Below are 27889 nucleotides of genomic sequence, written 5' to 3' on the forward strand. Positions count from 1 at the left end.
GTACTCTAAGAGAGCTATTTACAACCAAAGGGGCTGGAAAGAGGATAAGCTACCATTCAATACATGCTTGCAATGCACGCTTAATGTAGTATTTGTACACACCATGATTTCTAACAGAAAGGTGGCTTTATTGAAACTAGCAACAGGGCTTAGGAAAATATGAGATAACAATGTATGCAACTCTAGTAATACTAAAAAATAATGGAAGAGACAAACTTTGAAAATACTAAAATTTCTTGTGGATCAGTGAGAGGGAACTCAGAGCACAGACAGTTAAAATATACATATATAATTTCCCAAAACATATATAAAAATGTCACAATGAATATAAGGGTCCATGTAGTACTATACTTTAGCAATATAAAATGTAGATGAAAACCAAAGACAAGAATTCTAACTAAAGAAAAAACTTCAAAACAGTATTTTCTATTCAAGAGCAATTTTTTATCACTAAATGAATTCTTCTCCCCAAAGTGTGAATCATCCTTAACCATGATTATTATTTTAACACTGGGCAAAACTCTTTAGTAAACAGTCAATCAAAAAGGAAAGATACTAAACAACAGTTGAGGTGTTAAGAAATGGTAAACCCCAAGGAGTTTATAAGTATAGAAAGGTACATGAAATGTATGTAACCTTTCAAGGTATTTCAGCAAGATAGAAAATAAAGTTGTTTTTGTTTTGCTGTAAATTTGCCAAAGTTAGCGAACGTTGATTTTCTCTTCAAGAATCTTGGAACCATAACTATGTAGGCAGATGGGAACTGTTGTATGAATACAATTCTGTATTAGGTTTCAGGATTTTAAAAATCAGATTTCTGTATCAGCTTTTGTTAAAATTTGTTCTGAGCTTCACTCAAGGCCATGTTTAAAAAAATTTTTTTTTTAATATTTGACAATTATGTAGTAAGAACAAGCAATAGCAAATCCAAATAAATCCACTACAGATTTAATGTATTTGATCATAGATATAAGGATTATTTTTCTTATTCTAACTAACTCTTTAGATAATCCTTGAAGGATTGTTCCAATAAAGATTGTTTCAACATTTCCAGTTAGCACATACAGCTGCATAAAAGTTACATGCTCTAACTCATTCTGAAGAGTTTTTTAGCTTCTGAAGTTTATTTTACTCAAGATGAACTTTGAGATAAAATAACATTCTGCTAAAAAACAAATTTTGCTACTATTAAAAAGGAGAATTTTATGATGATAAGCAGTATAAATCGGAATATTTTTTAAAAAAACTGTCATTTGCACTTAAACCAACATTTCAATTATATTATTCAGCATTAATAAAGTGTTTCACTTAATTTAGATTTCATGTAGACAAACCAGGCCTTTACCTCAAATATATGTCTAAAATCCAATCCTCTAACCTATCTCCTTCCCTCCCCGCCATGCCCCAACCAACACACATTCACAGACCTTCACACACTCTCACCAGTGGAATTTTGAAGAAGCAGGCTCGTTCTGTATTTATGTGGTTTATCTCCAGGTTTTAGGAAATATAAGTCTGGGACAAGTTTCATGGGAACCACTGCATTTTTAAAAGAGTGATGCACCAAAAACATAAAAATCTGAACTGCAAAAAAAATCAAAAGCAGAAGTAACCTGAAAAGAAAAAAGAAAAAATCAACACAGTGCACATTAGTATGTAAATCTGGTATAAATCTTGCTTTGTAGGACAGTTAAAAGGTAATCATTGAAAATAAAACAAAGAAAAAAAAAACTTTAAAAAGTAGAATTTTTACCCCCCAAAATGATCTTATGTCAATATTGGAAAGAAAGCCAATATTCAATGTCAAAATTAAAAGTTATAGGAGTACATTTTAGATCAGAGTTATCCTGAAATTTTTATAGGGTATGCAAACATTGGCTCTAATTCCAAGAACCAAACGTTGTACCACTTTTTCTTTCTATTCTCCTGTAAAAATTATTTTTTCCCTTTTCTCTATTTTAACCATTTACTCTCCATATGTTAACAAGAATGTTTTAGATACAAAGAAGAAAATAAAAATACAGTGAAATACTGAATGACTGGTATCTTTGAAGTTTTATCCTAACCACAATTTAATTACATTAACGTCCGTTGCTTCTCTCAGAAGGAAGCAAAGCAGGATACACTGCACTGACTTATAAGGATCGCTATTTTCAACTGGTCAGGTAAAAATTCTATTACCCATTTGAAATGCCCTTTTCTCTGGAAGACAGTTACTTATTCTACAAAAATATCCCTGCATTATCTGGGATAAGTAGAGTGCTTAGATTATCATACTTCATTAAGCATTTTATAATATTCAGATAGCCCATACTTTTTAAACAATCATTCTTAAGTGGTCTGTATGTATACATAAGTCAGCATTTTCAAAAGTATGCTGCACTGAACTCTAGGTTAATAGTTAATAGTTAGTAGGTGTCAGGTAAAAAATATTTCATAATTAAGTAAGATTGAGGAAAAATTCAGGTTGAACAAAGTTAAACTGATTTCTTCACCACAGAGCCTCTCATGTGTTTTTATATGCTAATAAACAACTCTTCAACAGAGAGAATATAAAATGTAGTACTTCCTAAATGTATTTTACCACAGAAAATCCATATTGTTTTTAGGGATTCCTTTTGAGAGTACTGTTCAACACACTGACTTCAATATGCTGACAAAGGAATAAATCAGATACTTGATCGACACATCTATCAAGATACCGAATAAACTTGGTCAAAAAAGAAAATGAATTCAGCATACTTCAAATATATAACTACTCTTATTCCTAATTATTGTTTTACTTCTACAGCCATTGTGGATCTAACAAGACACGTGTGTGGTGTATTACAGCAGTTAATTCATGTTACTCCAAATCATTCTAACACAATGCCTAGTACCCATGGGGACCTGCGAAAAGCTAAAGCTAAGCTGAGAAGATGTCACCATGATCCTGGTTCTACGAGCTCTAAGGCCTTCTTCATACTTCAGTTCCTTCACCTGCTGTTTACAAAAGGTGGTTAATAAGAATTAATCAATACATACAAAAATATTATGGAAAATATAAATGCAAAATAAAATTTAAGACATAATGACAGTAACTCAAAACTTCCTGGTTTGAGTTACAGTTAGAGCATATTATTTGTCACTCCCTCATTTTATAGATGTGATTAATAAATGCTAATAAAAGAGTAAGGTTCTAAGGGTATTCAGTGAAATTACTAAAAGCATAGTTCTTTTTCTCTGACATTTTAAAATTATAGCTTTCATCTTTCAAAGCTACATATGTCTACACTTATAAAATCAAGATGATAAGTCAAATTCGTATCTTAAAAAAGTAAAAACAAACTCGTCTGGTAGAAGAGTGATTGCACTTACACGGATCTGACTGATTTACTTTCACGTTTCAAGGTAAGGAAATGACACTTGGCTATTGTAGACACCTGCTGTTTCCACAGGCTCATGGTGCTCACTAGAGACGCCTGGGTTTCCGAGAGAATAAGTAAGCTCTGCTCCATTTCATCAAAAGATTTTGAATCCATTTCTTCCTCTGGTGGCTGCTGAGTAAATACACTGTAATCTAATTGCCAAAACACAAGAAAAGACTGAAAGTTATGGCATATAAAAGAGAAAAACCTTTCCGAAGCATGTAAATTTTAAAGACACACTCCTCTGGTGGTGATGAGCAAATGGAGCTCTCACACAGTTCCGCTCTATCTACTAAAGCTGAACAGACTTGTATCTTATGACCCAGGAAATTCCCTACTAGGTATAAGCCTCACAGAAATAGGAACACAGGTTCACCAAAACACATGTGCAAGAATGTTCTTAGCAGCCCTATCCAGAATAGCCATAAACTGAAAAGAACCCAATTGCTATCAACAGGTAAATGAATAAATTAAGGCATAAAAGAGTACTACAATTGAATAATATAAAACAATAAAGTGAACAAATGACTGTATAACTACACATAACAACATGGCTGAATCTCACAAACATAATATTGAATAAGAGAAGCCAGACACAAAAGATACAGATTGTGTGATTCCACCAGTTCAAAAATAGGCAAAACTAATCGATGGGGATAGAAGTCAGAATCTGTTATTTTTATATCAGCCACTCAACATTCATGCAAAATGTGTATTTAATGTACCTGGGCTCTTTTAATAACTATGAACTCTCTACCACCCCAGTTTCCTTCACTCTCAGCCATCTGGTGTTGTTGTTGGGTGCCATCTAGTCACTTCCAACTCACAGAGACCCTGTGTACAACAGAAGGAAACACTGCCCAGTTGTGCCATCCTCATGATCATTGTTATGCTTGAGCCTATTGTTGCAGCCACTGTGTCAATCCACCTCAGTGAGGGTCTTCCTCTTCTTCACTGACCCTCTATTTACCGAGCATGATATCCTTCTCCAGGGACCGAGCCCTCCTGATTACATGTCCAAAGTGTTGTCGTCAGGCGCCATCGAGTTGGTTCCAACTCAGAGTGACCCTATGCACAAGAGAATGAAACATTGCTCGGTCCTATGCCATCATCACAATTGCTGCTATGCTTGAGCCCACTTTTGCAGCCACTGTGTCAATCCCATCTCGTTGAAGGTCTTCCTCTTTTTCGCTGACCCTGCATTTTACCAGGCATGATGTCCTTCTCCGGGGATTGATCCCTCCTGATAACATGTTCAAAGTATGTGAGACATAGTCTCGCCATCCTTGCTTCTAAGCATTCTGGTTGTACTTCTCCTATGTCCAAAGTATATGAGACGAGGTCTCACCATCCTCGCTTCTAAGGCGCATTCTGGCTGTTCTTCTTCCAAGACAGATTTGTTCATTCTTTTGGCAGCGCATGGTACATTCAACATTCTTTGCCAACACCGTAATTCAAAGGCGTCAATTCTTCCGTCTTCCTTATTCAATATTTGGCTTTCACATTCATATAAGGCAACTGAAAACACCATGGCTTGGGTCAGGCACACCTTAGTCTTCAAGGTAACATCTTTGCTTTTTAACACCTTAAAGAAGTTTTTTGCAGTAGACTTGCCAAATGCAATGCATCTTTTGATTTCTTGACTGCTGCTTCCCCGGGTGTCGATTGTGGATCCTAGTAAAATGAAATCCTTGACAACTTCCATCATTTCTCTGTTTATCATGATGTTGCTTACTGGTCCAGCCACACAATTAACCTTCAAGTGTAGGAAACACTTTCTGAACTCACATCTCACCTCAAACTTCACAGATCTACCTTTGATCCTCATCATGCCACTGATACTGCTCTTGTCAAGATCAGCGCTGTCTTCTACGTTACCAACTCCTTCACTGGCCTTTTTCTTATCAAAGCCGTCTCTTCTGTCCTTGTCTTATTCTTCAAAGCAATCGACAAATAACTGACCTCTTCCTTTTTTCCTGAAATATCATTTTGTCTTGGCTTTTGCATCTCCGTTCTTTCAGGGAAGAAAAACAGCAACAGCTGCTCCTTTTCAGACGCCCCTTTGGCTCTGCTCTTCTTTACAATCCATTCATCATTCAAGAACAAAAAGTCATTTTTAAAATGCAAATCAGACTCTGATAGGTTCACAATGCACTAAGAAAACAAACCAAATTCTTTTCCAGACTTTCAAGGCCTAACATAATGTGCCTGTTGCCTACCCATCTAATCTCACTGAGTACCACCCTTGCCTTGGCTCTCTAAGCTCTGGTCATGGTGACCTTTTTTCTGTCCCTCAAAGATGTCTAATTCATTTTTCAATTAAGACCTTTGTATTAGCAATTCCCTTTAAATGGAAAGCTCTGTCCTAAAATCTTTGCCTACCTGGTTTTTCTTGTTATCCAAGTCTCACTTTGAACGTCATATCAACAAAGTCCTCCTTGACCATACAATCGAAACTAGCTGCCTCCCAAGATCAATGCATTATTTCCTTCATAACTCTCATCACTATCAGCAAATATCTCGATTACTCATTTATTTACCTATTTATTTCTGCCCTTCACTCCCCAAAATAATATGTCACACGTTTATATAATTATGTGTGGTTCATTTCCTAAAAAAAGACCACCATTTGTCTGGTTCATTTCCTAAAATGATTTGTTAGTTTTGTTTTTTACCTGCTTGGTCAATTTCTGCTTCAACTTCTAGCTTTAAGAATACATCTTCCAAAGTCGTCATGGAAACACCATAAGAAATAACACCCAGACTAGAATGCATATCTAGAGCAGAAAACAAACCTAAAAGGAAAAAAAAAAATACTGTGTAGTTAAGCATATTAACATGAATTATTTTAAAATATCCTTTAGGAACAGTATATGACTGAATTTACTCAGTTAGCACAGTGTTCTCAAACTACCTGATCTCAGATCCCCTTTCCCACTCAAAAATTGCTAAGGACCTCAAAGAACTTTAAAGATTTCAATGAGAAGAGGGCACTGTTTTACATTTTTGCAATCTCTTTAATGTCTGCCTTATAGAGCATAGGAAGATTCTCATATTTGCTTCTGTATTCAATCTACTGTGATAGTACATGTCATGTAACCTCTGGAAAACTCCACTCAATACTCATGAGAGACAGGATCAAAATGGCAAATAACAGCTTAGTTTTATTTCAGGGTGGTACAAATGGTTAACATGCTCAGCTGTTAACTGAAAGGCTGGAGGTTCAAGTTCACCCATAGGTGCCTTGAAAAAAAGTCCTGGCAAATCTACTTACCAAAAATTAACCATTGAAAACTCTGTGGAGCCAAGTTCTATTCTGACACAAATGTGTGTGAGAGTAGAACTGTGCTCCGTGAGTTGGGATAGACTTATCATGAGAAAGTTTTGACTGCAGGAATTCCTTAAAAACATCTTAGGATCCACTCCACAGGAGTTCCTAGAACATATTTTGAAAACCAGTGAACCAGTGAGACAATTTATCAAAGACACATGTGAGGCAACAAAGCATGGTGGTAAGAACATGAGTTCAGTAACCAGTCAGTCTGGGTTCAAAACTCAGCTTGACTACTTTCTACCTGTGTTATCTTACCTTAGGCAAGTTACCTAATCTTGCTATACCTCAGTTTCCTCATTTATAAAATGGAAACAGTAAAAAGTCTTTACCTTCCATGTTTATTGAAATAGTAAGATAATTAAGTAACTAAGAATTATAATAAGGCACAGACTAGCATTCTATACACAATAAAAAAAAAAAACCCCGTTGCTGTCAAGTCGATTCCAACTCATAGCAACCTTATGGGACAGAGTAGGACTACCCCACCGGGTTTCCAAGGAGCAGCTGGTAGATTTGAACTGCCAGCCTTTTGGTTAACAGCCATCGCTCTTAACCACTATGCCATCAGGGTTTCCCTACACACAATTAGCAGTATATAAGTGTTATTAAAGAATTGGGGATAGATAGGTAGACAGAATGATAGGCATTAACTTGGCATATATATTTCCATCTAGTTAACTAATGACTTATTTTTATTTTTTTAAAGAAGCCAACTTACCTAGTACAGAAACTTTTATCTAATTATGAGATAAACGTCAGGGGAATTCTGCACAACATATATACATCAGTAATATTCTGCTGGCTATTAAGAGATTCTTAAACAGATGAAGACTATGTTTGAGTTCCTCATTATAAAGTGGAAAAAACCTGCCTCAATTAAAATCATTCAAGGGTTTATCATATAATTCATTATGGAATCGTGAAACTGGAAAAGAACTTGAAAACATGTAACAACAACAACCCGTTGCCATCGAGTGGCCTCCGATTCATAGTGACCCTATAGGACATGGTAAAACTGCCCACAGGGTTTCCAAGGAGTGACTGATGAATTTGAACTGCCGACTTTTTGGTTAGCAGCCACAGCTCACTGTAGCTCTTAACCACCATGCCACCAGAGAGCATACACAAACAATTATGTACGTGCATTATTCCCAGAAGGTCTCTAAGCAAACCTGGAGCAATTTCTTTCTTTCTTGATTACGATGCAATTATTTTTTATGTTCTTTTCTTTCATTTTCTTGAGCATTTAAGTTAACATATTAGTTACAGTTTCTTCCATGCTATTTGTATAAAGAAACAAGTTAGCTTGTTGTATTTCTGGTTTTCAAAAACAAAATAAAGAAACAGAATATTAACTCTGTCATGTGGAGCATAAAAATATTACATAGAAAAGTAAACAGGGTAAAGCAAGAAAACCTATTCCCAATACAAGACCCCGATTCAACAACCAAGAAACAGAAAGTAGGTAGTACCTGAAAATTTGTCCATGTCCTTGAAAGGCAAGCTATATACAAGTTGTTGGTCATTCTGTTGTAATAAAGTAGCTCCAGGTATGTGTTGTTTAACCAGCGAGGAAAGGGATTCTGTGGCACAGTATTTGTCTATGTACATGCTATAATATAATATAAAAAAACCAAAAATCATGATTACTTAGTCAACAACCAAAAACGTAAATTCTGAATGTTTTAAACTAAATTTAGTGTCACGAAAGAGTCAAATCATACTATGGCAAACCCTAAAAATATTAATAGTAGATGAAGACTATGATAAAGCAATAAAGAACGAATACATACCTCAGACGGTAGCCAATGCCCCATTTACTTTTGAGAAAAATTGAAGAACCAACACATTTCAACATTCCTTGTGATATGACAGCTTTCCTATCTGCAAACAGAGATTTACGTGTCAATTTTTAAATTAATAACACATTGATAATTGACATTTATATTTCATGGACGACCCTCTGAGAGATGTTTATGGATCATCTCATTAAATCATCACAATGACCCTATGTGAAAGGTACAAGACTACTATCACCTGTTTTTTAGATGAGGACACTGAATCAATAAGAAAATACACAGTTTGCCCATGACCCACATAGCTATTAAGTGACAAAGCTGGAATCTGTACCCAGGCTGTCTGAATCTAGAGTTCACTTTCCTTATACTGCTCCAAATAGCTCAGACTCTCCCTAAGAGGCAAGAGCTTTCACAATTTCCCTTATAACAAGTATAAAAACAACTTCAAAAAAGCAAAAGAAATTACAACAAAAAAATGTTAGTTTCCCGCTTTTTTTTTTCCCCAAAGATACTGCTGAAGAGATGAATTATTTGCCCTGTTTATTAGGTTATATTATAAGCAGAAAAACATCGCTCTAGAATTCTGAACTCATAGATCTTGTCACATGTTGACGTAACGTAGGTTCTTTATATGTGCATATGTGTATAAACTCCTGCAGAAAAGAGTTAACATAGCAGGCCTGACACTGCTATCCTCAGAAAGGCCTGTTAGCAAGGTTGGCCCTTGGCTGGTAGCTAGAACTTGAATTTTGGGGAGGTTACCACCATTCCCAGAACAGAGAAGAGGGGCTTGCTGTGCCTAAACTGTATAAACGGTGTGATTTATGCTGAACAGTTGCTTGCCTTCTAGGGACCTGGAATTTTGGTATGTGCTAGGCAGAGGGTGCCTACCATGACCAGCACCTGATAAAAAATGGGCACTGAGTCTGTACTGAGCTTCCCTGGCAGACATTTCACACATGCTATCACAATTCACTGATTGAGGAATTAAGTGCACCCTGTGCAGTCCCACTGGGAAAGGGCTCTTGGAAGCGTGTGCCTGGTTTCCGCCACACTTTGTCCCATGCACCTTTTGTTTGCTGATTTTGTTTTGTATTCTTTTGTGTAATAACTCATAGCTTTGAGTACAGCTATATGCTGAGTCCTGTGAGTCCTCGTAGCAAATCATTAAACCTAGGGCAGTCTGGGTAACCCTCGACACAAAAATACATAGTTCTTAAAATTTTAAAACCTTTTCTGTGAAGAACACACACCATAAGGCACCAGGTTCTCTATTTAATCCTCATGATTTATCCTCCCTAAGTCCATCTCCATTCTGACCCCATGAACTTATTATCCTTTCAGAAATAAATCAAAAACCTCACCAGCAAGAATGTCGGCTTCATCCATGAAATGAGTACTAAACACTGTCACCCGACTGGATTTTCTGTATTTTAGAAGATTCCAAACAATATGGCGAGAACAGGGGTCCATTCCAGCCGTTGGTTCATCTAGCAGCAGTATCTGTGTGAAAAGGAGTGGGGAAGGGCAGGAATCCCTCAGAAAAGCAAAAATATTTACAGTGTATGTGGCTACTGAAAATCTTTCCATTTCAAGTTATATTTTCCAGGCAGAAACATATTAGGTATGAGTCTCACTTATAGTTGAGTTAGCATAACTTTAAAAACTATCAGTGTGACATGTGAATACCTTACTAGGTTTAATTTTAAAAGGCTAATGTCTGTAAGGCATAAGGCATAAGTGTAATAATCAGATAAATAAACCAAAAAACATTAAGTATAAAATAAACTAAAAACATAACTGTTTCCTGAACAATTAAATTTTGTAGCTATAAAAACTGTTTAGAGAAATATGTCCTATACTAACTTCAAAAGAAGCAATTTGTTTTAAACTATCTCTTAATTTAAAAATCTCAGCGGTGGAGATTGGGAGGAAGATTAAATAACATAAAGCCAGAATTTTGGGTCATCCCGAAGCAGCAGCAGCAAGAGAGAAAAGGCTCCTATCTGCAGGCATCGGGCTTGCAGCTTTCTTAAAAAAAAAAAAAAAAACCAAACCCATTACCGTCGACTTGATTCTCACTCAGAGCAACCCTGTAGGACAGAGTAGAACTGCCCCCATAGGGTTTCCAAGGCTGTAATCATTACAGAAACAGACTATCACATCTTCCTCCCACAGAGTGGCTGGTGAGTTCAAACCACCAATCTTTTGGTTGGCAGCCGAGTGCTTTAACCACTGCGCCACAGTGCTACAGCTAGTTCTGTTTCTACAAGACTGCGAGCATATAAAAACATATAAAAATCAAAGTAGCCCTAAGATACAATTATTGGTCTCTGGAACAAAAGAGAAAGAAGGAAAACAAAGATTCAAAGAAAAAAACTAGTCAACAGGACTGACAGTCTACAGAACTCCCAGCTCACCTACCCTGCGCCTAGAACTACTGTGTTTTTACGCAAATAACACATGCCTTCTACATTTGTCTGTCAACTGCTCCCTCCCCCTGTGAGGTTATTTTCACAAGCACCATTAGGCCAATTTTTTTTTTGATACGTTGCTGTAAAAAAAAAATTAGTATAGCGTGCTTATCAAAACACCTTGCAGGAAGAGGGAGTGAGCAGTTGGCAAGCAAACGAGAAAGTATGCATTATTTGCATAAAAATATGGTAAATGGTGCCCAGTTACCACTATTGACCTTCCAACCAGGGACACAACAGATGGTCCCAGAAATAATGGGAGAAAAACGTAGGACAAAACTTAAATTCCTAAAAAACGGCGAAGCTTACGGAACAAATAGAGACTAGGGGAACCCTTGAGACTATTACACTGGGATACCTGTTAAATGTGGAACTCAAACCACTCCCAGAGGTCACCTTTCAGCCAGAAGCCAGACTGGCTCATAAAATAAATAATACCAGCCATAAGTACTGTGATCCTCTAAATAATCATCTAAGTGAAACCAAACAATAAGTAAACATTTACCATAGACCAAAGACAAGAAGGTAAGGGGGGACAGGGAAACTAGATTAATGGAAATGGAACAACCAAAATGGAAATAATGAGAATGCTGACACAGTGTGAAAATGTGACCAACATCACCGAACAATATATATAGGAATTGTTAAACGAGAACCTAATTTGCTGTGTAAACTTTTACCAAAAACACAATAAGATGTTTAAAAAAAAAAAAATCAAAGCAGCAGAACAGGAACAAACTAAACTATTCCTTTGATTGTACTCTACTTTTTATTATGAACTATTTTTAATATACAGAATAGTATAGAGAATAACAGAAGAATACTGTTATAGCCACCATTCAAATTTAATAAATGTTATTTTTGGGACATATTTTCTTCAGATTTTTTAAAGAAATAAAACACTGCAGATACAACTAAAGTCCTTCTTCCATTTCCCATCCTAGAGGTAACTGGTATCATAAAGGCACTTTCTGACTTCAGTTTAAAAACCTTATTGCGATAAAGACATCCATAGTAGTGTATGATATATTATCTATGTTTAAAACTTACATAAATGCATCATATATCTTTCTACAACCTGCTTTTCTTTTCAACACAATTTAAGATCATCTCATCGGTGAAACTAATGTTTATTTACCTTAGGATTCCCAAGAACAGCAATTCCTAAAGACAACTTTCTTTTTTGACCACCACTTAATTTTTTAGCCTGGTTATCTTTGATGGCCTGCATGTCTAAATCCAGTAAAACTTTCTGCACCTGTAAAAGTAAAGTGTGATCAACGGTATTTTTTAAATCATGTCATTTATATAATTATGAATATTAGTTTTAAAATGTCCCTATTTTAATAGTAACTTTAAAAAATGTTCTTTTAGTACAGAATTTAATTTTGACATATTCATACATAATTTTGAAATAACAGATTGCAAACTTCTTGAGGGAAATGTCTGTTTTGCTTTTGTGACTTCCTGGGTAGTGGGGAAGGGGAAAGAAGGGATCAGCATGCAGGCTGTGTGTGTGTTAGGAGGGGGAGATGAGAAAGCAAAGGGAAGAAGGGAGGAACGAAAGAAACATCTACTTTGAGAGGCCAATATTCTCCAGAAGAAACAAGGTACTAGCTTAAGTGTACCAAAACATTTACTCCAAATCCCACCTAATTCTTCATAATGATTTTCTGTTACTGGCTCAGAACACGTTTTATATTTGTATTTTCAAGCCTATTTTTATTACATAATATAATACAAAATTTACAGGGAATAAAAGTAAAGCTCTCTATATGAATAACTTACTTCTTGTATTATATTGTTGGCTGGTATTCCTTTGATTGAAGCCAAAATTGATAAATTTTCTTCCACTGTCAGAACATCAAAGTGTATATCTAACTGTGGACAAATGCCAATCATTTTTCTTGCTTCGAACATTTCATCTATTTCTGAGACTCTGTGTCCATATATAGATGCAAACCCTAAAAGCAAAATATATATTAGTTTATATTAAATACATTAATTATTAAAAGTATGCATACTTCATTTAACATATCCTCACAATTTAGTTATCTGGTTGGTAATAGACATATAAGGCAAGTGTTAGTATAATTTGCATGATATGATGCACCCTCATTCCCACACTCTTGGTCACTTGCTTTCACTTACATCTCAGTCTCATTTTCCTTCACTTCCAGGTCGTATTATATAGTGGAAAGAGCAAGGAACTAAAAGCTTCACATTAAGCAAAATTATCTACTGGTATTTTTTTTTACTTTATTTTCACTTACATTCCAGTAATAATTTTCTTTCATTTTCAGACATTATGAAATGGTGGAGACAACAAGGAACTGAAAGTTTTTCCCTTACTAGCTCTATGGTCTTGGGAAGATTTTTTTTTTAAATACCAGCTTTTCTCTTTTATAAACTGAATACTAATATAGCCCACTTAAGAACTGTTAAATCAATGTGATAATGTATGGAAAGTCATAACAACAATCATAAATCTTATGTAAATGTAAGATATTATTATTACATCAAACAGTGACACAATTAGGAATAAATAACAAAATCAAACTAATCTTAAAAGTTAAATTATATTTAAAAGATTGAGATGCAGATTAAGTACATGGGAATGAAGCCCATTTTTAAAGTAAAATATTTATTGTACTTTATTGTGGAAATATGGAACTGCCATAATGAATTCGTGCTTATAGGAAAATCACATATCAAAATTATACTTTTGAGGTAGTGCTCTTAAAATTCCATTTTAGGAGATGGTGTTCACATTTATCATTCTTTCCCTTTTGACATACTGTTACATATTTAAAAACCTGCATCTATTTTCTCAACTTAAAATAATCTGTAAAACCAAAAATACCATACCCACTACAGTCAAGTTGATTCCAACTCAAAACGATCCTATAAGACAGAGCAGAACTGCCCCATAGGATTTTCATCCCAAGACTAAATTTTTATGGAAGCAGACTGCCCTAACTTTCTCCAGTTGGTGGGTTCAAACTGCCAACCTTTCATTTAGCAGCTGAGCACTTAACTATTGCTCCACCAGGGCTCCTTAAAATAGGTTACATGTATTTTCAAATTAGTTACTAATGTATCCTTCCCTGAAAATGAGGAACACACACACATATTTATAAAAGTAGGTACAAAAATAGATCCTTTTTACCTTACTAAACATGATGAAATTATTTAAATTTCTATTGAAAAACCAATAAATATGTGCAGTCAAGAAAATGAGAAAATATAGGTTAGTACCAAATCACTGACAAAAATTATTTGGTATATACTTAAAAGATAAATAATTGCATTGTGATATCTTGATTAAAAACACTAGTTAACCGAAGTAAGAAATTTTATCTTTAAGTCAGAAAACTCTTACCATCAGAGGGTGGGCAGAGTCCACAAAGAATATTCATCAATGTACTCTTTCCTGTTCCACTGTGGCCAAGTAATGCAGTAATTTGACCCTCATATATGTCAAATGACAAGTCTAGCTCAGGGAAGAAGAAACAAGTGTGATTTTTATTTCTGTCCAGATATGCAGAATAATTCGTAATACTTGAGCAATCTTGAAGTAATACAACAAAGTTAAAGACCGATTTAAAACATATTCCATCACATTTTATAGCAGTAAAAAACTTCTGTGTTATAATCAATACTGTGAATGGTAAGTGAAATAGACTTTGTTATACAAACAATACGATTTAGGGGGTACCCAAAACATTTAGCTTTCCCTGTATCTACTTCTGAGTAGATAAGTAAATACCGTGTAAGAAAAGGGGAAAAGTAATAAATCAATAAAGCATGATACTGGCAGTCCCTGACTTAGGATGGGGTTCTGTTCCAACAAGACTGTCATAAGTTGGCTCTGACCTAAGTCAAATATCTCATTTTTTTTTTTAGTTTTCATTGTTGCTTTTTATTGTATCTTTATAAATCATAAAACTGAATATCTGCAAGTGAACATCTGAAAATGATGACATCAGCAAATTATGTGCTGCAACCCTTTATGTAGTACACATTACTAATGGTAAGACGTACACACACACACACACACACTTTAGGTAGTACGCATTACTAATGATAAGACGTGCACACACACACACTTTAGGTAGTACACATCACTAATAAGACGTACACACACACATGCTTTAGGTAGTACACATTACTAATGATAAGATGTACACACACACACACACACACTTTACGTAGTGCGCATTACTAATGATAAGACGTGCACACACACACACTTTAGGTAGTACACATTACTAATAAGACGTACACACACACATGCTTTAGGTAGTACACATTACTAATGATAAGACGTACACACACACACACTTTAGGTAGTACGCATTACTAATGATAAGACGTGCACACACACACACTTTAGGTAGTACACATTACTAATAAGACGTACACACACACATGCTTTAGGTAACACACATTACTAATGATAAGATGTGCACACACACTTTAGGTAGTACACATCACTAATAAGATGTACACACACACATGCTTTAGGTAGTACACATTACTAATGATAAGATGTGCACACACACACTTCAGGTAGTAAAAAAAAATACACATTACTAATAAGATGTACACACACACACTTTAGGTAGTACACATTACTAATGATAAGATGTACACACACACACACTTTAGGTAGTACATATTACTAATGATAAGATGTACACACACACACTTTAGGTAGTACACATTACCAATGATAAGATGTACACACACATACACTTTAGGTAGTACACATTACTAATGATAAGACGTATACACACACACACAACTAGATGGCTCTAAGTGCCGTTCATTGTAACTCAAATACATCATAAGTCTGGAACCACCTGTACACAGGTTACAAATCCTGGGGTATCATAGCACACACTGCATTAGAAGGAAAAATCTTTATGAGCTATGCAGAAGAGAGGCATAAATACCATGTTCAAGTATTTCTCTTTGGGAGGATTCTGTCCCCCCTTTCTTGGTGAGTGCAGTGGTTTAAAATAGTTAACTTTTCCAGCCGCCCAAAACACACACACAACAAGCTTAGTCATTTTGAATGCAAAAGATGGTGTGTCCGTCATGCCCTTTGCCCCAGTAAAGAACAGTCTCTTCAATATATGGTACAGGGACAACTGGATTTCCACATACAAAAGAATGAAGCTGGAACCATACCTCACACCATATATGATAATTAACTCAAAATGGATCAAAGGCCTAAATGTAAGAACTAAAGTCATAGAACTCTTAAAAGAAGAAAACAGGAGTAAAACTTCAAAACATCTTTAGTTGTCACAATTGGGGGAAGGGTGCTACTGGCATCTAATGGGTAGGGGTCAGGGATGCTGCTAAATATGCTACAATTCCTAGGACAGTTCCCCACTACAAAAAATTATCTTGTCCAAAATCTCAATAGTGCCAAGGTTGAAAAACCTATGCAAGGTTAGACCAAAAAAAAAAAAAAATTACATGTATAAAAAACCCACTGCCATCAAATTGATTTCGACTCATAGTGAGCCTACGGGACTGAGTAGAACTGCCCCTTAAGGTTTCATGGAGTGGCTGGTGGATTCGAACTAATGATCTTTTGACTAGCAGCCAAGCTATCAACCACTGAGCCACCTGGGATCATGTATACACATGCAAAACAATGAAATGAAAAAAACACGGATTTGTTCAAATAATAGTGTATTTTTATATAGATTACTTTTTGTTTTTACTACTTTGATGTTGTGTTACTGTTTTTACTATGAACATCAATCACAAATAAATGAAAGTATTCCTAAATGTGAGAAAATCGTGGTAGAAATTTTCAACTTCCCATTGTTTTAGCATTTGTACCTTAATATTGTGGACTGAATACTAGAAAAGCTACTTACTTCTCAAAGCCTCTACAGTTTCACTTTTCTTCCTGTATGTCTTCTGAATACAACTGATTCTGAAAAACACAGTTTTCTACTCTTAAGTATTTAAAGCAATTTTTAAGCATGTATGCTTATATTTATAACACTTGTTTCAAAGCTGTCATATTTAATAGCAATAACAAATTACCTTCTTACTAAAGCAATGAACCAAAGATAGCTGACAATTATAAAATTATTTTCAAGAAATTACAAAAGAAAAATACAGTATTCCTTTTCATTTTAAGTGTCACTCATTTTTCATGCCAAAACAACTTCTAAAAAGAAAATGAAATATTTGAGTCTAGCAATTTGTGCATTTTTCACCTTTGATACTTTTGTTTATAATTAATCAAACATTTATTGCATCAGTTAAAGGGATATAAATTAAATGCTATTTCACATCACCACAACTGTCTACAAACATGAAGCAATTCCCCCATTCCGCTTTAGCTATTTTTTACATAATTTTTTAAAAGAAGTAATGATACTGCTAATTAGTTCAAATTTTACCCTTGGGAAGGCAGACCACTGGCCCACTGATTACACCCAAAGTATTTTATTTCTCCCCTTGCATTTTTCTTAAATTTAAAAATATATTTTTCTTAAATTTAAAGAACACACACTATACTTCTCTTTATTTTCATTTTTCTTTTATTTCTTTTCTTCTCTTTCTCATTATTATAATTATTTGATTTGGTTTTAATTAGTCAAGCAAAGAATAATAATACATCTCTTTGGTTCATAAAAATTAAACCAAAATTCTAATTATCTTATAATACCCAAAGGGTATATAAAATTAACAAAGGACAATTTAACATGTTGAGAAAAATCAAGCATGAATAAAATTACAGTCCATATTTAATCATTTTCAATCTACATCATGGAGAAAGCTTTAAGAAGCTTAATTGTATAAACATTGGATTTTATTACTTTCAAAAATTTCCGTTGAAGCAAATTTCAAATCTAGCAGCAACCTTAATTCTGAACAGTTGCAAGGAAAATAAAATCTTTGAAAGAAAAGTAGCCCTTACCAATACTAAAAAAAAAACCAATACTATGCTTTAAAAATTATGACTTGTGGACCAAATTTCCTAAACCATAATACTTTCTTACATTAATGAAAAGATAGAATTTAAATGTGGCAGATTCCAAAGGAGCAGTTTGTATACCTCACTTGCCAAAGACTCCATCATACCTTATGGCTTCTTTCCCTAGAAATTCTGAAGAAACAGGCTCAACAATTTCATTAAAACTAATACTCCCATTAACGTTGCCTTCTGATAGCTCCTTATAATTTCTTTTGCTCTTTGACCAATATGATGGCTTCAGAAAATATAAAGATGATCTCCGTAAGCCAAATTCACCTGAATATTAAAAAAAAAAAACAGTTATCATAAATTATCATTCCTGAAAAGTAGTTTTTAAATCATAGGTAAAGGCAGTATTTGAAACATACGACAACCTAAATCTAACATTTAGATATAAAGATCTAAATCAATTCAGTGTGAAAATCTGAGTTTTACTGACAAAGAATTCCAGCCCACGAACAGTTTCAGAGCTGCTGAGAGTTCACGGGACTCTATAGGTGAGTAAAGCACATTCGCTGTCCTAAAGCCATTTACACCTCGCAGCTACAATGCAGTGCAGAGCGTGAGGCATGCCACGCATAGTACTAACAGAGCTTGAAAAAGGAAAAGCTACCATCTGGCTAAGGGATATGGTCTGAAGGTCTGAACGGGTACTATCATAAGACAGTTTTTGAAAATAGGTCGCATTTAGAAAAGTGGATACAGTTCTTGGGGAAGACATTTCAGAACTGGGAGAGCAGCACGAAAGAGGTAGGAGGCTTAAGTGGCTATCAGGCAGACAGTGATTGTTGCCCACACACCATGTACCCATTTTCCCCCCTTCCCCGCAAAAAAAACCTATATTCTCCATTAAAAAAAAAAAAAAAATACTCCTCTTCCAGATGGCCACATTTCAAAGGGCTCTGATTCCAAATACAGAGAAAATCCAAATTGATCTCAGGCCAATCAATACTTGGCATTTCTCTGGTGAATGTTATAGCTCCAGCCGGAAGTAGATAACCAATCATGTAACAAGAGTTTAGTCCGGGGAGTAGTTCCGTCACCCTTTTCCATTAGATGAACAAAGAAAACCACGATGCAACCACAAAGAGAGAAACCCTCCATACTTTTAGACAAAGGTGGCAAAACACAGAAAAAAGTAGATCTCTGATAACAAAATCAAGCTGAATCAGCCAACCCTGGAGCCTACCCTATCTCTGGAATTTCTTTCAAGTCAGTCAATTAATTTCCTTGCTGTTTACACCAATTGGAAAGGTTTTCTGTTATGAGTAGCTGAAAACAATTTGATACATTGGGATGTGTTTAGATAAGTAAATAAGAATGTATGAATGCATATAAGGTATAATAAGTGAGGAGGATAGTGAGAAATTAAGCATATAAAAGTACCATGGGTATAAAGAGTTTCTACTTATTTCACGAGGATCTGCCCAGCAAGGTTTTTGAGCAAGTGATTGACCTGATTAAAGTGAGTGGTAAAGTGCTTTGACAGACTAGAGGTAGGAAAACTAGACAAGAGGTATTGCAATGGTGTAGATTAGCACTGTCCAACGGAACTTTCTGATATGGTGGTAATATTCTATACTTGTACTGTCCAGTATGGTAGCTAACAGCTGTAGGTGGCTACTGAGCAACTGAAATGTGGCTCCTGCTACTTAGGAAATGAACAGTTATTTTATCTAATTTTGTACTCATTTAAATTTTAAAAGCCACACATAGCTAGCAGTTACCAAATAAGACAGCGTAGGTCTAGAATGTAGAAAATCTAGATAGGTGGAATGTAGACAAAATGAGGAACTCCAGGGGAAAACGAAAGGGTTGCTGGATATTTAATAATACGACTGCGTCTACAGGAGTTGGTTATAGATGCATGATAGGAGACAAGAGGAATAGCAGAAGTCACAAGATTCCTTCATAGTTTCGGACCTTAACCCATTGAGCAGATTCTAACACATAGTGACCCTTCGGGCCTTAGTGGGTAGAAAAATGAAATACTTTAGTCAAGAAGCTCAGTTTGGAACTTCAGGCTTCTCTTTTTACACAATCTCTTTCGTTGAGGAGTGGTTAGGGTACAAGGTATAAACGTACTTACTTAAAATTAAATTAAAAGTCTTAAAATGAATATGATGCATGGTACTGTGGTTTTTTCCACACTGTGGTTAGAAAAAAAAAAATAAGTTGACCCTATGTGGGCAAAAAAATGAAACAGCTTTAAAATAAAACCCAATAATCACCTGCATACCTGGAATGACTTGATCAAGATAGACAGCCAAGAGGACGTAAAATATACTATTAAGAGCTAGCATGATAAGAGCAATAATTAGAGGATATGGGCCTTCAGACATATTAGAAAATAAAGCACCTTCATTAAAATCTTCTAAATGCATGACCTAAAAAACAGAAACATCAACTTAATTATATGAAAATAATAAAAACGAGCAAAAGCCTACACTATATAGACTTAGAATTATTCTTTATCTCCAAAATGACAGTAAGCAAACAGAGCCTTTTAACAGATGAAACAATTTACCAAATCAGTAACATGAATTTATAAGGAAAACAAGGAACACTTTACTGAAATATAGGTTGATCACAACAATTACTTTCAATCATGTTTTAAATGTTGTGCTTCTTAAACTAGGGTACCTCCAATCCCAGGACAGTTCATTCTAAAGTTATGACTGCCAAATGAAGCGATAATAAAGTATGATGTTAATAATACTAACTAAGGCAAACAAAAGGGTTATGGTCCACACAGAAGTCAGACAAATTAAGTATTAGAAGATAAAATTATGGTCAGCATCTTTCCAATACTGAAATGAGAGAAGGTACTTATAAACAAAGAACTTATAAACGAAAAGCTTAAAAACAGAGAAAATATAAATGAACCAAAACAAAACCAAACCTGTTGCTGTTGAGTTGATTTTGATTCATGTCAACCCTATAAGACAGAATAAAACTGCCCTGTAGGGTTTCCAAGGAGCAGCTGGATTCTAAAGCTGATCTTTTTGCTAGCAGCTGAGCTCTTATCCACTGCAGATATAAAATGTGCTCTGGTATTCAAACATCATTCCTTTCTCATGCTAAAATTTTAAAATTATTATTTTTTTTGGCAAATTAAAGGTATATAAGATGCTATATGCACGAGCCCTTATGGTGCAATGGTTAAGCGCTCAGCTTCTAACAAAAAGGTTGGTAGTTCGAATCCACCCAGTGACTCTGTGGGAGAAAGACCTGGCAATCTGCTCGCATAAAGATTACATCCAAGAAAGCCCTAAGGGGGCAGTTCTACTCTATCACATGGAGTCGCTATGGGTCAGAATTGACTCCACATCACCCAACAACAACATGCTACATGGAACTGAAAAGAAAAGATTTAGGAAACGTAAGATAAATATGGGGTTAAGATAAATATATTGCCTACCTGTGCAATACCAATCAAAAAGGTACACTGACAGAAGGGACTCAGAAGCCACACTAATGATTTGGGAAAACTTTCCATGAGGACTATCAAAAGACCAATAAATCCAAAAGCCACAGTGACCAAAAATTCGACTATTCCCACATGTTTTGATTTTTTAAAAAGAGGTGTCAGCATTAAAGCAAAAAATACCTATAAGACATAAATATTAAGATTACTGTATCGTTTATATACATTGGTGTGAAAATAAGTTAAATTTTGCTTATGAGAACAAGCTATTTCCACTGAAAAACACATTCATTAAAAAATAATTTCCGAATTCTATAGTAAGGTATTTTATTCTAATATAGTGATATACATAACAAAAAAATTTAAATTGGCAAATACTAAAAATTGCATTTTACCTCTACAGTAGGCAAATATGATCAACTCTACACTATAAAAACCATAAACGGCCATGTGTTTTTGCAGTTACATATACATACAGGTGAACAAAACAAAAAGTCAACAAGTCTTTAAATACAGAACTCATCTTTTAATTTCAATGTGCTGATAAGATACATAACCAGTTAAAAACTAGGCAATTATACATATAAGTATATGAATTATTTTTAACTTATCATTTAAAAAATATGTAACAACTGGTAAAGCATGGGTGCATAAACCAATCAGAATATAATTTGGAACCACTTAACACAGAGGCTGGTCACTAATACCCAGCGTTCAGCCAATATAACAGATGAATAGCTACTGCTAGAGGGTTATACTTAAAAGGACATATCCTGAAGCATCATTATCCTATAACATAAATTATATTAAAACACTCAGATTTCATGAAAACCAAGAAAAAATGTCCAGACTGGACAATCCTAATTAAACACACGATTATATGGAGACAGTAAAAGATTGACAGGAATCCTGATGTGAAATATACCATATGGAACTATGTTATATTTAAACCTGAGCCTATTTTGTACTTTCCCTACAATTATGGAGATACAAGGCATTTGTGGGTAATCTAGTAACAACTTGTCTTTCGTGGGAAATAAACTAAGTAAACAAAACAAAAACAACAACAAAAAAGATTTTGCTATATTAATCGAATTATTTTCACAGTTCTTTATTCCTATTTCAAATTGAAATACTTACAGATGATAACCCATAGAGGAAAAAAAGTAGAAATATCACAAAGCAGCTACTTTGAGGGAATAGTGAAGTGGCTGTTGCAATGACTGCCATAAGAAGGGACATAAGAAAAATCAAACTTGTGTACAGAAGCACCCAGGAAAGCCTAAAATGAGAATACGAGCATATGTATGTCAATATGCACAGGCATTCAAAGTTAAAAAATCATTAAAAAAATTTTTCAACTTTATTTTAGCCATTTTATTCTCAAAATGATGTCAATCTATCTGTGTATGTTCTTGTATTGAAAACTAACACTTTTTATAAGTAACTGAAAATGCAGTATTGGTTAAGTTATAGGTAAAAATGTAAGCTAATACAGATATAAAATGGTGATTGCCTTTCAAAGAGTCACAGAAAACATTAAAAATTAATAGCAGTTCATGATTAATGTAAACCTAATATTCTTAAAAGTTGCATAATGCACAACACCTCTGATTTTATTTAACTACAAAAGAATTTAATGAGTCATTGTCTACCAATTTTCTTTACAGCATAAGCTACAATTAAACCTTCCACGATTTTTGTTACTGCAAACAATAAAGACTACCTCATTAATCAACATCAAGAGAGATCAAGATCAATAATGAATTAACTGCAATTTACTCACGTTTCTCTTCAAGTCAGAGCTCAATGGAATTGCTACCATATTTACATTTTTATTCTTTCAAGTTAGCAGATCATGATTTTGTAATCAATGTATAATATCTTAAAATCACTGAATTAGGGTCGAAAGATATCTAAATTACCAAATTTGAATCCATTATTTGACAGAGGCAAAACTGAGGGACTGAGAGATTGATCTGTCTAAAATCATCCAGCTAAATTATCTACAAAATACTTTAGTAACACAATGCATTTTAAAAACCAATCACTTTTAAAATGATAGGAGAAGAAAAAGAGCAAACGCAATATGTTATACACAATGATACCATTATGTACAGTGTTAACTGTTACATTGGGCTAAGTAGAATGAAATTTTGAAAAACAGACTACGGTTGGTGCAAACGATTACTGCTGACCCTGTGGTCTGCAGATGTAGCTCTTAACCACTACACCACCAGGGTTTCCACTAACTGAAAGACTGACAGTTCAACTCCACACAGAGGCACCTTGGAAGAAAGGCCTGGCTATCTACTTCCCAAAAAATCAGCCATTGAGAATTCTATAGTGCACAGGTCTACTTTGACACATATGGGGTTGCCGTGAGTCGATCGAATGGATGGCAACTGTTTTTTTTTTTTGATTGTTATGTTAAATCAGGCCAATTAATTGTAGAAGCTTGTTCACTAGTCTTAAATTCCAAGGCAAAGGTAGTAACTGTAAGAAAACAGGATCAACACTACATCAAGTCAGATAAATAACAAAAGAGCAATTTTGAAGATTTGTATGATATTAAAAACTATTGTTAATTACATTCAAGAATAAACTTTTAATAACATACCAAAAGGCAGTATCATGAAGTCCCATTATCTTTAAAAATTCTTTTAGCTTTTTCTCTTTTTCTGCTACAATATGAATTGCCAAAAAGTATCCGAAAGGTGAAAATGCTATAACTAGGTATATTAAAATCACTCCTCGGGGAAAGGTATCTATTTCTACAACAGCAGCTTCTCCCATAATAACAGCTATCGTTGACTCCAGCTCCTTCCAAAGAGAAACATTGGTCTTTAACTATAACAGAAAATATAAATACATCCAATTAACTTAGTTCTGGTTGCAGCCCCTGATACAATGTGACATTTATACTCCAAAATTTAGTCAATAACCTAGTACAGATACAATCCTCAAAAAGCTATAAACCTGAAATAAAGTGACTAACCTCAGCATCAGGATACACAGAAAATACTGCTTTTAATTCATCCTATGGGCATGTCATAAAGTCTAAAGTTTGAAGTTAGGAAGTGTACAAACTCTGATTAAATAATTTAGTTAAAAATCATGCAATTATCATCTTAAGCAATTATATTCATCTTAACAAAAACATACACCTACAAAATTGAGGGGTTAATAAATGATTATTAGTATCATGAAAGAATGTTCAAAAACTGTTCTTTTAAATAATAAAAAACCCTTTTATTGTTTTTAAATCTATACATGTAGCACGTATAGACAGAATAATAAAATTATGTCACATGATACTTCTATCCAAGATATAACTAAATGCCTAACATGAGATCTGCCCTGCCTATATTCATCCAGTACACAGATCTAGACTGTGGATGGCTAAGGTCTCTGCCCAAAACACAAGTGCTCTAACACCATGTTTCACTGTCTTTACCTTAAACTCCTATACTATTGAATCTGTGTAATGTTCTTACCTATAATACACTTATAACAGGTTGCATGAGTTTATAAGACAATTCTACATATAGCATCTTATTTGGTTCTTACAACTACCCTGTCAAGTAAAGCATTATTATGGTAGTCATTTTACAACATGGCCGTTAAATAAACTGTCCAAATTCATACAACTAGCAACTAACAGAGATGGGATCCTGCTCACGTCTGAATTCCAGCTCTATCACTATTCATGTGTGCTGTAAACAGAGCATTTAGTAGAGATAACTGTTTATATACATAATCTAAATAATAATATTTTAGAGTATAATAAATTTCAGTTAGAAAACAAAATAGAAAAAATAAGCAACAGATTCAAACAGGACATCAAGGAATGAGGTATGACTGATTTGAATAGTTGGAACTCTAACTAAGAGAACTTTATCTTACTGCTAGCTAGCTCAGACACAAAATTAAAAATTTTGAAACAAATATCTTTCATGATACTTATAATCATTTATTAACCCCTCAATTTTGTAGGTGCATGTTTCTGCTAAAATGTGAAAAGAAGGATCAAGTCTAAGTATGTCCTTAGAATCTAACTGCAACATTCATACACAATCACAATGACAGCAAAATGTAGTTTTAAAAGCACACGTTTGGGAGCCAGAAAGCCATAGTTCAAATCCCTGATTCACTATTAGTTAACTTAGTACTGAAAGTCACTTAATCTCCCTGTATTTCAGTTTCAAATATAAAATGGACATAATAGCAGCACCTATTTCACAGGGTTTTTAAGGATTAAATGGGTAATGTTCACACATAACTAAGAAACAGTATTTGGCAAATAAGTGAATATTTTTCAGATAAAAAATAAAATCTACCACCATGATTAAAACAATACAGTCACAATCTTTTAAATAAGCAGTTTGTACTCCAACGGAAAAGTTTGCAAATATAGATCTTTCATGAATATTACAATATAATAAAAAAAAAATACAATATAGATATATAAATGCTGAATCATAGCCTTAGAAATCATCAAGTGAACTGGGTTTCAAAGGAGTATTAAATCATAAAATATGACTTCTTCCTTAATTTTTTTCTTAAAGGGGTTGTAATAAGTTATGCATTTTGTATATCTGACATCAGGCAAATCAAATTCTACTGTAAAGAATTAGGACATAATTATTAAAACATGGTTTAGCTTTAATTTTCTTCCTTTATCATACTTACCTCTATAATGGCAGCATCTATGGATGCCTGTAAAGCTGTGAACCCTGAGGACCAGTACTGAGCAGCCTCACATGATTTTGAACAGCCAGCTATAAGGAGAAAGTCATGAGATAGGTTTTGCACGATATGTAAGTACTTTCTTTTAAAGACAACATATAGCTGGTTACCAAAGTAATACAACTAATCAGTCACTATAGCACCACAGAAAATAAACCATTGCCTTTCTAAAGTAAACAGTATAACATTCTGATTTTTTATCTAAGGATCTGAAACAAAGACATCTCATGTGTTAGGATACTGAAAGGCATTGGTAAATGAATAAAAATGCAAAGAATGCAGTTAATTACAAGCCTAGTTATTTAAAGTAAGTCACTTTTCTGTTTTAGGGTAAGTCATACTACAATGATTTATCAACTTCAAAGCACTTCCAGATATAAGAACAAGTCTATTTTAAAAGACTAGAAAAAAAAAAAATTTCCCTAAGAGCTTTTTGGAATCAGGTCACAAATTTAGTACTTAGCAGTGCGACTGTAACACTGCTCAATAATGTGAGCATTGTGGTTGATGATAACATTTCTTCACAGGCTTTAGCACTGAAGCCTGTTTCCCATGTTTCAAATGCAAAACTAACGAAGTTCATTGGTGGAAGACCTTGCAAGTTCAAAGATATGTGTACAGTTTCTGGTAAAATCTGTAATATCACATGTGAAAAAAATTACATGGAGAAAAACACGTAGATTCAGAAAATCATGTGATTCAAGATAAATTTTGCTTTATGTTACTGTAATCTATATACCAAAAGAAAAACCAAACCCGTTGCTGATGAGTCAATTTCAACTCATAGTGACCCTACAGGACAGAGTAGAACTGCCCCACAGGGTTTCCAAGGAGTGACTGGTGGATTTGAACTGCCAACCTTTTGGTTAACAGTCAAGCTCTTAACCACCGAGCTGCCAGGTCTCCATAATCTATATAGGATATATAAACATATTACAATTAAAATAGATGTTACACATTTTATGTTACGTATATATGTATAGGGGAACCCTGGAGGTGCAGTGGTTAAGCACTTAGTTGCTAACAGAAAGGTCAGCGGTTCTAACCCACCAGCTGCTCTGCAGGAGAAAGATGGGGCAGTCTGCTTCTATACAGATTTACAGCCTTGGAAACCCTATGGGGCAATTCTACTCTGTGCTATAAAGTTGCTATAAGTCGGCATCAACTGGACAGCAAAGGGTTTGGATATATGTACATGTACATAGATACTTGTGTATACATATATATACTACTTATGTTACACTTGACAGTTTTCCTGTCTGAACAAATAAGTATAGCTGAAAGTGCAAATGTTGAACCTCATCAAATTCTGCATATGAATTGAGACAGCAAAGACATGTATTTGACTGATTTTTGCTGATTAATTAGAGTTATTTACCTCTTGAATCCATATAAATAGAAGATACCGGAATCTTGTCAGGAAAAAAACGAAGTTCATAGGACATGAAATCTTTGAAAATCACACCTACAAAGCTGGTGGACTTAGAAAGACTGGATGCTATCAATTCTTTTTCGTTTGTATATTCTTCAGTAATTATGACTGTAAAATAATATAACTATATAATTAACTCACAAACTTTAAAAGTTGACTATAATACAGTAGATTAAATGTACAATTATATTTGATGAATGTAATATTTTAAGTACCTTTGTTTCTTCTCTAACTTCTTAAAAAATGAATACAACC

The 27889-nt window shown here is 34.4% G+C and overlaps 1 protein-coding gene across 4 annotated transcripts in view; it reads right to left on the bottom strand.

The window, feature by feature from the left end:
- Window positions 1–27889, bottom strand: part of ABCA5 (ATP binding cassette subfamily A member 5) — an 83934-nt gene that overhangs the window by 25351 nt on the left and 30694 nt on the right. For all 4 annotated transcript variants that reach the window (XR_007513987.1, XM_049859424.1, XM_049859423.1 and 1 more), the window contains 17 exons: window positions 27581–27742; window positions 26146–26234; window positions 24074–24303; window positions 22594–22735; window positions 21448–21636; window positions 20266–20413; window positions 18134–18302; window positions 16915–16973; window positions 14397–14507; window positions 12803–12978; window positions 12153–12272; window positions 9905–10043; window positions 8535–8625; window positions 8214–8353; window positions 6083–6202; window positions 3358–3559; window positions 1444–1613 (listed from right to left, as the gene is read on the bottom strand). Coding sequence is in view for 3 of the 4 variants with exons in the window: in XM_049859424.1 (XP_049715381.1) it covers window positions 1444–1613; window positions 3358–3559; window positions 6083–6202; window positions 8214–8353; window positions 8535–8625; window positions 9905–10043; window positions 12153–12272; window positions 12803–12978; window positions 14397–14507; window positions 16915–16973; window positions 18134–18302; window positions 20266–20413; window positions 21448–21636; window positions 22594–22735; window positions 24074–24303; window positions 26146–26234; window positions 27581–27742 (2457 nt within the window). In the remaining variant the exon portion in view is untranslated. The remainder of the gene's footprint in view (window positions 1–1443; window positions 1614–3357; window positions 3560–6082; window positions 6203–8213; window positions 8354–8534; window positions 8626–9904; window positions 10044–12152; window positions 12273–12802; window positions 12979–14396; window positions 14508–16914; window positions 16974–18133; window positions 18303–20265; window positions 20414–21447; window positions 21637–22593; window positions 22736–24073; window positions 24304–26145; window positions 26235–27580; window positions 27743–27889) is intronic.

This window comes from Elephas maximus, chromosome 19 (genome assembly GCF_024166365.1).
Source record: "Elephas maximus indicus isolate mEleMax1 chromosome 19, mEleMax1 primary haplotype, whole genome shotgun sequence".
Taxonomy (NCBI): domain Eukaryota; kingdom Metazoa; phylum Chordata; class Mammalia; order Proboscidea; family Elephantidae; genus Elephas; species Elephas maximus.